The sequence below is a fragment of the Ochotona princeps genome, chromosome 3 (assembly GCF_030435755.1).
Source record: "Ochotona princeps isolate mOchPri1 chromosome 3, mOchPri1.hap1, whole genome shotgun sequence".
Lineage (NCBI taxonomy): Eukaryota > Metazoa > Chordata > Mammalia > Lagomorpha > Ochotonidae > Ochotona > Ochotona princeps.
In genome coordinates, this window is record NC_080834.1 from 89,711,768 (window position 1) to 89,724,290 (window position 12,523).

The 12,523-nt window shown below is 46.5% G+C and overlaps 1 protein-coding gene across 1 annotated transcript in view; it reads right to left on the reverse strand.

Moving 5' to 3' along the window:
- The window catches only part of SLC12A8 (solute carrier family 12 member 8), a 155,737-nt gene that overhangs the window by 45,157 nt on the left and 98,057 nt on the right, over positions 1–12,523 (reverse strand). Inside the window, exons 6-7 of the mRNA XM_058662009.1 lie at positions 2,059–2,146; positions 163–250 (exon numbers count right to left, since the gene is read on the reverse strand). Of these exons, the coding sequence (XP_058517992.1) occupies positions 163–250; positions 2,059–2,146 (176 nt within the window). The remainder of the gene's footprint in view (positions 1–162; positions 251–2,058; positions 2,147–12,523) is intronic.

The window sequence follows — 12,523 nt, forward strand, 5'->3', positions numbered from 1 at the left end:
TCCCTAGGCTGCTATGAAAAGAAGCTGCATGTTTTCCTTCAGTCCTGAGCTCAAGACACAGGGACTCCCAGATGGACAGCAATGAGGAGGCAGCCTTAGAGCGATACGAGCGGATGAGCCAGCCTGTGCGTGAGCCCTTTGGGCAGCGCAGAACTCACGTACCTTTTCAGCTATCAGGAAGTCATAGCGAAGAGCCTCGCGGGTACAGACGGCGCCGAGCAGCAGGACGAAGACAACATACAGAAACCACCTGCAAGATCCAAGAGTAGAGCAGAGCTGCCACCGGCCCCACCCAAGCCCATCCCAACCCACACATCACCTCTAGTTTTTCATGGGGACAAGCCTCGAAACGGAAGAGAAAGACCAATCACCAGGCCCGCCCTTCCCAGCTGGCCTGAGCCTGGGGGTGAGGATGGGGGCTTTTTCTACTATTTCTCTTTTAGCATAGTTCATACCAAAAAGGGGGTGGGAAACACAATGCTGCTTTGTTTCTTTCTTATCTTAGAAAAGGAAAAACACGCAACGTGTCAGGGGTGGGGGACACAGGAGGCCAAGCTGCCTCTGTGCTGTGCAGGGTTCACCTGCAGCCTCTGCTGAGCACAAAAAGAAGTCAATGACCTTGTGGGCCTCTAGTTCTGAGTACAGATAACAGAAAGGAAAGTCAAATGTGAAAAGCCACCGTGGGCTGGCTCTGTCCCCAGGATGCTCAGGAATCCTGACCAAGCACATGACCCTTGGGACCACTTGTCACCTTCTTGGTGGCAGTTGGGGGGGGGGGGGCGGCAAAGGTTCTTCCTAGAGACTCCCAGCAATCACCAAAACCAAGACAGTTTCCATGTAGAAGCTGCTTTCATTTATTTCCTCCCCCAAACTCAACAGCAACTTCTGCGGTCTTCATTGCCCTTCACTATAATTGCCATATTTTGCACACAACAGCCTGGTGTGAATGCTGGCTGCTTGCAACACTTGCTCTACAGTAAACCAACAGCAGACTCAGCACCTATGATGGAGACATATTAATGCTCTGAACACTGCCACAGTTGGCGCTGGCGTTGAGGCACAGTGGGCTAAATCACCACTTGCGAGGCCCACGTTTCTTATGCAAGTACAAGTCTGGGCTACTCTGCTTCGCAACTGGTAGCTCCCCAGTAACATAGCTGGTAAAGCAGCAGCAACAGATAACCCAAGTACCTGAGAGCCTACCCAGATGGAATTCTGGACTTCCAGTTGTAGTCACTTGGGAAGTGAACCACGAGATGGAATCTCTCTCTTTCTGACTCTCTCTAGCTCTGTGTCACTCTACTTTTCAAGCATAAATAAACAAACGCCTAAACAATGTAACAGTTAAAATAACTTCTTATACTTCCCAAACCCCTGTCTAGAATCTCACACTGCCTTTTCGCACCCTCCCAGTCAGGGGCAGTAAAACTCCTTGTGCCACAGAGAGAACAGAAGATTCTAGAGGGCCAGAAACAGACCCAAGGCTGAGCAGCCAGCCTGTGGGTGGGAGTGGCACAAGGTGAACTAACACCCCAGCAGGCTGACAGTCTTGGGGAGTTGGAGGGAGGCTGGCGTGGGGGGAACAAGACACCTGGCCCACGGCTTCACACACAACAGCCAAGGCACATGCCCACCTCACTTTCCTACAAAAGGACATGGGAACTCAGAGAGTTACATGGGATGCAAACCCTCATGGGTCCCATGGTAAAGCTCTTCAGCCTTACATTCCTGCCAATGATCTTGGAAACACAATAACTTAAAAAGAAAAAAAAAAATACTCCAAGTTCAAAGCTGGAGCAGGGAAGGAGACAAGGGTCTGCAACCTGCATTGCTGCCACTCCTCCAGGCAGCCTTCCAAGGCGGGGGCCATGTATGAACAGGCGGTGTCTGAAGGCGGCAGACGGGAATTTTCCAGCCCACTGAGCCCTAAAAGGAGGATCAGGGTATGAAGCAGACCGGTCACAGTCCAGGCACTCTGGGAACAAAAGGGGCAATTCCTCTCACCCCTTCTGCCCCGGGGTTTTCTCCCCCATTCTGCAACTACATGGCGGAACTTACGAGATCCCCACAGCCGCCAGTGAGCCGAGCGGGATGCTGCCAGCAGGATCCCTGAGGTCGCCCCCCATGTTGAAGCCGGCCATGACTCCTGAAAGACACCCAGGTGGGGGATGGGGTAAACTGGGCCGACTCTGGGAATCCCCCTCCCCTCCATCAGGACCCTCCCCTTGGAAGCACTCCCTTGTCCCAGCCTCCCCCATCCTCAGCTCTGTCTCAATCTCCCTTGGCAACTGGGGAGGCATGTGTGGGGCTGTGAAAGGGACCTTTGTGGGCTGGGAGGTGCTCAGAAGGGAAGCCCTTTAGGGTACGAGAACATCTGATCACTCACTGTGAAGTGAGGAGGTGAGGCAGGCATCCTGTGTGGCTGCACCACGCACAGGCAACATCCCAACTCAATGCTGCCTGCTGAGCCTGAGCCTGCCCAGCTGGCAGATGCCCTGGAAGGGCGTAGCACTTGCCAAAGGACTGGCAAGCAGTTTTCCCTGCTAGCCTACCTGCTCATTACGCTGTGGGTCCGGGTGTCCAGGGTAATGTACCACCCTTCCAAGTATTTCAAGGAAACCAAAAAACCAATCCAGGCACAGACATTGAGCAAGGAGGTACAGGTGCTGAGTAGGAAGTCTGCATCCCATATCACAGCACCTGGGTTTGACTCCTGCTGTCACTCTCAATTCCAGTTTCCTGCTAATGTACACCATGAGACACAGCAGGTCACAATTCAAGGATGTAGGTCCCTGCCACACTCAATGGAGACTCAGACTGAGTTCTCAGCTCAAGGTTTCCGCCTAGCCTAGCACTGTCTGTCGTAGAAATTTAGAAAGCAAATCATAGGGCAGGAGATTTCTGTCTCCGTGTCTATCTCTTGGTCTCTCTGCCTTTCCAAAAAAAAAATAAATATTCTTTAAAAAACAATCCTGAGGCTATGAACATTGCATTGCGTGCTCCTTGCTGTCACTACCTCCTCTCCCCAAGGACATGAAAGAAAGTGGATTATTTTGTGATGATGCTGGACCACTGGCACGGTGTCAGATGCGGCAGAGAACCCGGTCTACTTCCCTCCTGCTAGGATTTGGACATGGCTAGAGTGTGTCCTGCAGGTGTCCTGGGTTTTGTGATGAAGCCCCAGTTCTCTGTGACAATGAAGAGGGTGTGGGACCCTCAAGAGGAGAGCTCCGTAGGAGGTCATCAGGGGCTCTGTCCTTGCATGAGCCCCTCTAAAGGAACAAGCCTAGCCTCTCCTGGGTCTCTCCCATTTCTCACCTTCCATGCGCTGTCCTACATGCCTGTCCACGCCTGTGATGCTATCTGTCACGAGGTCCTCCCTGCTAAGCTGATGGCCAGTGCCAGGCCCTCCTGTCTCCAAAACTGTAAGCTGAATTAATGCTTTCTTCTTTGTTTTACCCAGTCCAGGGTATGTAACAGCAACCGGCCATGGATGGAGACACAGACTTAGAGCAAATGTACATGGGAGTGTCACTGAATAACAGTGATGGTCCAGCCCTAAGTGCTCTAACAGCACAGGGAGCCAGTCTCCCAGAGGCGGGGACGTCTCAAACATACCCTTGAATGAGGATCACAAAAACATTAAAACCCATCATTATTCACTGTTGATCACTTTCAACAGACAGGGCCCCTGTTAGGTGCTTTATGTGCATTTTTTATCTTATTTAAACTTCACAACAACCATAGCGGGAAAGCAGAATTATATGCCATTTTAGAGAAAAGTGCTCACAGAGGTTAATTGAAACAGCTTAATGTCATCTTTGGTGAGTGGGAAAGCTGACGTTCAACCCTGTCTGGCGCTCAGGAGGCCAGCCTAAGTGCAGTGAGGCCCAAGCTTAGAGCTGGCAAGTCCAGCAAGGGTGAGGAGCTGCTAACAGAACTGCAGGGACTGGCCTAAGAGGGGCCTGAACACACGTCAACCCAGCAGTTTCAGTGCCAAGAGTCTAGCCAAAGTAAAAAGTTACAGGCATGAGCAAAAGTAGTCAAACAACTTTATAAAAGCTTGTTTAGGGTACAAAAAATTATAGTTTAATGTCTAAAAAAAAATCAAGGATTGGCAAAATCAGTGATGATATCATCTTTCGGCAAATATTACATCTTCAGACTATTCTGTGATATAAAAACTCAACCTATTGTCGGGGCTGGGGCAGTGTTGTGGCGCAGTGTGTTAAGCTACCACTTACAATGGCAGTATTCCATATGGGCCCCTGTTCAGGTTCTGACTGTTAGACTTCCAGTCTAGTTCCCTGCTAACATACCTGGAAAATCAGGGGAAAAATGGTTCCTCCCACCATGCAGGTGGGAGACCTAGATGAAGTTTCTGGCTCTTGGCTTGAGTGTGGCTGAGTCCTGGCTGCTACAGCCATTTGGAGAGTAAAACCTCTGTCTCTCTCCTTTCTTTCTCTGTAACTCTGACTTTTAAATAAATATGTAAATCTTTTCTTTAAAAAATCTATTGTTGGGATTTTAAGATGCATATTGAAAACAGAACATATGGTATGATCCCACTGTTATATAAAAAACAGATTCATGCATAGAAAAAGAAACCAGAACACACTTTTAAATGTTAACGAAATATTGTTAGGGGGTAGGAGGGTTGTTTATGTTTGATTGCTTATATTTTCTCGGTTTTCTACAGTGGTCATTTTAAAATATGGAGAGATCATTTTTAGAGTCTTTTTGCTTAAAAAATCATGATAAGAACACCTGTCACCCTTCCCCGCCCTCCGCCCACCCTGGCTAAGATTCTATCAACATGTTAGGAAAAGAGAAAATACATTCCCATGGTACAGAGGAGTGGGATGGTGGAATCTCACTATCCATGAATTTCAGAAACATGGCAAGTGGAGAAAATGATATTGAAAGGGAAAGAAACGGAGACCTGGGAATACTCCTCTACCTAAAGGAAGCCAGCGTGGAGCTTGGTACCCCAGAAAAAGCTGTAGGCTAGCACACTCACTCACAGATTCAGACAGCTCCCCACCAGCACACAGCTCTACACTCACCACAAGAGGAATGTGCGTCAGGGACCAGGATCAATAGCACTGGACAACAGGAACAGAGCAATCTGGTTAGAAGAAACAAGTAAACCAGGACACAGGGGCAGAATTCTGAAGAAAACAATGACTGGTTCCAGAGATACCAAGAATATTCCAGCTGTAACATAAGATGCCCTGGGGCCTGGCACAGTAGCCTAGTGGCTAAAGTGGCCTTGCATGTACCAGGATACTATATAGGTGCCAGTTTGTGTCCTTGCTGCCCCATTTCCCATACAGCTCTCTGCTTGTGGCCTGGGAAAGCATTTGAGGATAGCCCAAAGTCTTGGGACCCTGCACCCACACAGGAGACCTGGAAGAGGCTCCGGGCTGCTGGCTTAAGATCAGCTCAGCTCTGACCATTGTGGCCACTTGGGGAGTATATCATTGGATGGAAGATCTTCCTCTCTGTCTCTCCTCCTCTCTGTATATATGACTTCCCAATAAAAATAAATAAATCTTTAAAAAAAATTAAGATGCTCTGGAGAAAAATAATCCAAGAACAGGAAAGATCCTTATGGGAATTAGAAAGGTGGTCACTCAAACTAAAAACACGATAGATCTGAAAGATAGGGTTAATACCCAAGCACTTAGGGACAGTGCTGTAGTGCATCACAACACCTGCAACATTGGCACCCCATAATCAGAGTGCCAGTTCCAGCCCTAGCTGTTCCACTTCTCATCCAGCTTCCTGCTAATGTGCCTGGTAAATCAACAGAGGATGGCCCAAGTGCCTGGAACCCTGCCACTCGTGGATGCCGTCCTTGGCTTCAACCTGACCAAGTCCTAGACACAGTAGCCATTTGGGGAATGAACCGGTAAAAGTAACTGGGTCTCTCCCTCTCTCCAGCACTCTGCCTTTCAAATAAAGAGATACACATTATAATAACAATAAAAAAACCCACACACACTTAGAACAAAAAGATAAAGGGGTAGAAAACTTGAATAAAATAGAGAAGAGGGCCTGGTATGATGGTTCAATTGGTTAATCCTCTCTGTGTGTGCACCAGGATCCCATATCGGCACCCGTCCATGTCTCAACTGCTCCACATCCTTTCAGCTCCATGATTGAGCCTGGAAAACCAGTAGAGGATGAGCCAAAGCCTTGGGACGCTGATCCTGCACCCTGCACATGGAAGAAGCTCCTGGCTCCTGACTTTGGATCAGCTCAGCTTGGGTCATTGTAACCATTTGGGGAGTGAACCAATGGATGAAAGATCTTTCTCTCTGTCTCTCCTTCTCTCAGTAAATCTGCCTTTCATTACAAAAAAACAAAAAAAATCTTTCTGAAAAATAGAAAAATCAAACAGATGACAGCAAACCTTTCTTCAAATTGAAGATGATACAGGTCTTCAGACTGAAATATTCCACCAAATATCTAGCAAAAAAAGTAGGTAAAAACCTATACCTCAAGGTAGAATTTTGCATTTTCAGGAAGACTCCTAAATGCTCCCAAGGATAAAAACTGAACACTTATGGAAGAACAAAACACATTGCTCACCAGCAATGCTGAATGCTAAAAGACAATGGAGCACCGATTCAAACTCTGAGGGAAAGATATTTTTTAGATGTATTTTATTGATTTGAAAAGCAGAGTGAAACAAAAAAAGGTAGAGGTATAAAGATTCTGCATCTACTGGTTCACTCCTCAAATGACCACCCTAACTGCAGTAGGAACACCGTCCTGGCCTGCCATGTGGCACCCGACAGAAGCCCAAGAACTTTAATTACCATCCACTGCTTTCCCCAGCACATGAGCAGGGAGCTCAGTCAGAACCAGAGTTAACTGGTACACAAACCAACACTCAGACGTGAGATGCCAGCAATGCAAGAGGTGGCTGAAGTTGCTCTGCCCCAACACTGGCCTCGGGAACACTTTTTGGAAGCCAGAATTTTAGTCATCTAGATTTAGTCAACTGAAAGGAATGGGAAGCAGATAAGAGACTAGAAGATTTATACCACCTCATATACTTTCTGAACAAGATGCTGAAGTATGCACTGCAGCACAGTGAAAACGTAAACCATGACAGAGGAAAATATTAGACTCCAAACACAGTGGTAACACAGTGAAACTATGGTGATAACACAGTGATAGTATGGTGATAACACAGTGATAACACAGTGATAGTACAGTGATAACACAGCGATAACACAGTGATAGTACAATGATAACACAGTGATAGTACAGTGATAGCACAGTGATAACACAGTGATAACACAGTAATAACAGTGATAGCACAGTGATAGTGCAGTGATAACACAGTGATAGTACAGTGATAACACAGTGATAGTGCAGTGATAACACAGCGATAACACAGTGATAGTACAGTGATAACACAGTGATAGTGCAGTGATAACACAGCGATAACACAGTGATAGTACAGTGACAGTACAGTGATAACACAGTGATAGTACAGTGATAACACAGTGATAGTACAGTGATAGCACAGTGATAACACAGTGAAAACACAGTAATAACAGTGATAGCACAGTGATAGTGCAGTGATAACACAGTGATAACGCAGTGATAACACAGTGATAGTACAGTGATAACACAGTGATAGTATGGTGATAACACAGTGATAGCGCAGTGATAACACAGTGATAGTACAGTGATAACACAGTGATAACACAGTGATAGCACAGTGATAACACAGTGATAACAGTGATATACAATGATAACACAGTGATATACAGTGATAACACAGTGATAACACAGTGATAACACAGTGATATACAGTGATAACACAGCGATAACACAGTGATAACACAGTGATAGTACAGTGATAACACAGTGATAACACAGTGATAGTACAGTGATAACACAGTGATAACACAGCGATAACACAGTGATAACACAGTGATTATACAGTGATAACACAGTGATAACACAGTGATAACACAGTGATATACAGTGATAACACAGTGGTAACACAGTGATAGTGCAGTGATAACAGTGATAGCACAGTGATAGCACAGTGATAACACAGTGATAACACAGTGATAGTACAGTGATAACACAGTGATAATGCAGTGATAACACAGTGATAACACAGTGATAGCACAGTGATAACACAGTGATAGCACAGTGATAACACAGCGATAACACAGTGATAGTACAGTGATAACACAGTGATAACACAGTGATAGTGCAGTGATAACACAGTGATAACACAGTGATAACACAGTGATAGTACAGTGATAACACAGTGATAACACAGCGATAACCCAGTGATAGCCCGGGAATGGAATGAAGCCGCAGCACCAGAGGTGTGCAACAGAGAAAGCTGAAGGGCTGGAGGCCCCAACAAGGACACCCCAATACGACAGTGTGATGAGCAAACGGAATGAGCCTCAGGATAGAGTGACTGTGACCTTTCAGCAACTTAAAAAAAAAAAAACAAAGGCAATGAAAACTCCAGGAAAAGTCATCAAGTAAGTCAAGGAAGCAAACTAAAATTTGATATGATTAAAAAAAAATTTTTAATTGGAAAGGCAGATCTACAGAGAGGAGGAGAGACAGAGAGGAAGATCTTCCATCTGATGATGCACTTGCAAAGTGACCACCAGAGCCAGAGCTGAGCTGATCTGAAGCCAGCAGCCCGGAGCCTCTTCCAGGTCTCCTGTGTGGGTGCAGGGTCCTAAGGCTTTGGGCTGTCCTTGACTGCTTTCCCAGGCCACAAGCAGGGAGCTGTATGGGAAGCTCGGCTGCCAGGTTACAAATTGGCATCCATATGGGATCCCAGTGCATGCAAGAAGACTTTAGCCACTAGGCTACTACACTGGGCCCATAAGTTGATATGATTTTAAAGAACTGATTTTTTATTTATATTAAAAAATGCAACACTGCATGAGGTTTGCTAAGAATGGCCAAGACATTTCCAGTAGTACAGAGCAACTTGTCCCCATATATCCAAAGACTCATTTAGCCATGATGTTAGGAACATTTTTCTCTACATAGCAACTAGGACCACATCTGATTCACAGTGAAGGAAATGGAATTTTTGGACTTGACACTTAACTGCATAATTGCTACACAGTCATAATACTGTACATGTTTATCATTTTTTAGCATCTAGAGCTGATTATGCTAAAACACAAAGGACAAACTGTAGTTACAGCCAATTATCATGTATCTTGACAACACAAAAGGAGGGCTGTAACTGGATTCTATCAGGGAGTGGGCAGAAGACAGCACGGCCATTTCTGTCACAATAAGGTGGAAAACAACACCACTCCTATCAGCTTCCATTCAGCCTTGGTTTGCATTAGTAAGAAAACTTCAAAGGCCCTCCAAGCCACACCTTTTGTACCAGGCTTGGGATTTGTCAGGCTGATGAGGAAAAAGTAAATCTCTATATACCAGCGGCAATTGGTTTTAAGTTAACATTACACTCACTCTGTATCTTATCATCTTGAAGTTCTAAGAGTTGGCTAAGAATGGCGAAGACATTTCTAGTACCCTTTCTAGCCCTTCCAAAATCTGATCCTGAGCTAAGTTGTCCGCCATCGCCTGACTAAGTGGTGTGCCACGTCTGCAGGCCACTCTGCCTCCTGACCTCAGCAAGTGCCTCACTCTGCCCCCCAGCGATTTCCTGCCCCTTCAGCTTTGTGAGACCGTGTACTGCTCTTCATTGCTGGCCATGTATACCTCCTTCTGTCTGCTGAGTCCTAGTGCCCACCCAGGGCTATCCATATATGTATGCTTCTCTAGAGGAAAGTCACGCATTCATCCTAATCGCTTATGCTTCTAAAATGTTTCTGAATCCAAAACAAATATCTTCTCCTCTTCCCTCCTCCCACCCTTGCCTGCACACAGATCCTGTGTGCTAGCCTGTGTGGAAGTCCCACACCAGGATTCTGGGCAGTGGGAGGAGAAAGGACCAACCCTGAGCTGTCAGAGAGGATTTGGCTTTAAAAAAAAACAAAGAGGAAAGCCAGAAAGTAGACAGTGAGCTGTGGACATGAAGGGCCAGCGGCGGCCGGGAGATGGAGGCCCCTGGCCCCAGTGGCAAGCCCAGCAGGGATTACTGGTGGGGCCGTGAAAGCCATGGTGGTTCTGCTGGCAAGGTGCACTCCTGCACAATGCGACTGCCACTTCCAGAACCCTGTCCTTGCTTCACTGCACAGTTCTTGGATAGATGTCCTTTGGTTCTGGTTGATTATGAATTCCTTGCCTGCCATCTAGATCTGAAACAATTTTCTTGATTTAATTTTTTTATCCATTCTTGTCAAATAATATAGAGATTCTCTAGTTTGTTTTTTTTTTTCTGCTTTCAGTACAAGTCTGCCTCTAGACTTAGGGTTGCTGCAGCAGAACAGATACTATTTTCTAGAACACTTGCATCCATGTGTTTCACCAAGTTACACTTAAAACGCCAAGTTCAGGGCAGACATATGACATAGCCATCAGGAAGCCACTTGGGGCATTCATGGTCCACATCTGTGTGCCTGGGTTCAAGTCCCAGCTTTGCTCCTCATTCTGGCTTCTGCCAGCACACGCCCCCAAGACAGCAGGTGATGGCTCGGGTGGTGGCTTCCTGCCTCTCCCATCGGAGATCTCTCGGCCTGGACTGACCCTGGCTACTGCAGGCATTTGAGGAGTGAACCAGGAGATCTCTACCTTTCTAAGAATTAATTAATTAAATACTACCACAGGAAGTGTGTGGAGGGAAGGTTGAAAAACCTTGGTTAGAGAACTTTTACTGTAGGATTTACTATAATGTTTTTCTCTAAGAATACAAATATAGTATACACCAGTTCCCAAAACATATTTCACATTTAGTATCTTTTTAAAAAAAAGATTTTGCTTATTTATTTTTTATTGGAAAGTTTGATTTACAGAGAGAAGAAGAGACAGAGACAAAGATCTTCTATCCACTGGTTCATTCCCCAACTGGCTGCAATGGCCAGAGCTAAGCTGATCTGAAGCCAGGAACCAAGAGTCTCTTCTAGGTCTCCCACGTGGATGCAGGGTCCCAAGGCTTTGGGCCATGCTCTAATGCTTTCCCAGGACACAAGCAAGGAGCTGGAAGGCAAGTGGAGCAGCCAGGATATGAGCTGGTGCCCACATGGGATCCCGGCGGCGTGGCCTAGCGGCTAAAGTCCTCGCCTTGAAAGCTCCGGGATCCCATATGGGCGCCGGTTCTAATCCCAGCAGCTCCACTTCCCATCCAGCTCCCTACTTGTGGCCTGGGAAAGCAGTCAAGGACGGCCCAAAGCCTTGGGACCCTGCACCCATGTGGGAGACCTGGAAGAGGTTCCAGGTTCCCGGCTTCGGATCGGCGCGCATTGGCCCGTTGCGGCTCACTTGGGGAGTGAAACATCGGACGGAAGATCTTCCTCTCTGTCTCTCCTCCTCTCTGTATATCCAGCTTTCCAATAATAATAAATCTTAAAAAACAAAAAAAAAGATGAGTACTTTAAACACTAAGCTACCATGCTGGGACCCCTTATTTAGTATCTTAAAAAGAGAGACAGAGAAGGCAAGGAAGGAAGAAAGTAAGGAAGGAACAACAGAAGAGGAGAGGAGAGAAGAAAAGAGAAAGAGGAAGGAAGGAAGGAAGGAAGGAAGGAAGCGAGGGAAGGAGGGAAGGTGGGAGGGAAGGAAGGAAGGGACAGATGGACGGGCGGAGGAAGGGAGGGAGGGAAAGAAATATTTTTCTTCTCTCTTTTTTTTTTAAAGATTTATTTATTTTATTACAGTCAGATATACAGAGAGGAGGAGAGACAGAGAGGAAGATCTTCCGTCCGATGATTCACTCCCCAAGTGAGCCACAACGGGCCAATGCGCGCCAATCCGAAGCCGGGAACCAGGAACCTCCTCCAGGTCTCCCACATGGTTGCAGGGTCCCAATGCACTGGGCCGTCCTTGACTGCTTTCCCAGGCCACAAGCAGGGAGCTGGATGGGAAGTGGAGCTGCTGGGATTAGAACCAGCGCCCATATGGGATCCCGGGGCTTTCAAGGCGAGGACTTTAGCCGCTAGGCCACGCTGCCGGGCCCTAAATATTTTTCTTCTCACAAGAATTCTATAGTTCGGTTTGGGAAATAGTAAATATCTGCCTGCACTGACCACTTGGTTTTTATACTGTTCTAGGCTTACAAATGTTGTTTAAGATGGCTTTTTGGAAGCAATAATTCTTTTCTTTTTTATTTTATTTGAAAAACAGAGGGTCAGAGAAAGACTTTCCATCTGTTGGTTCATTCCCTCAAATGCTTACACCAGCAGGTGCTAGTTTAGTATGAAGCTAGGAGCCTTGAACTCAGGCCACATACCCCACGCAGCTGTGCCAGGGACCCAACTACTTGAACTGCCACCTGCTCTCCCAGGGTGCATGTGTGGGATGCTGGAACAGAAGCAGAGCAGAGACTTGAATCCAAGACTCTTGATAGAAGACCTCAAGTCTTAACATTACAATAAACACT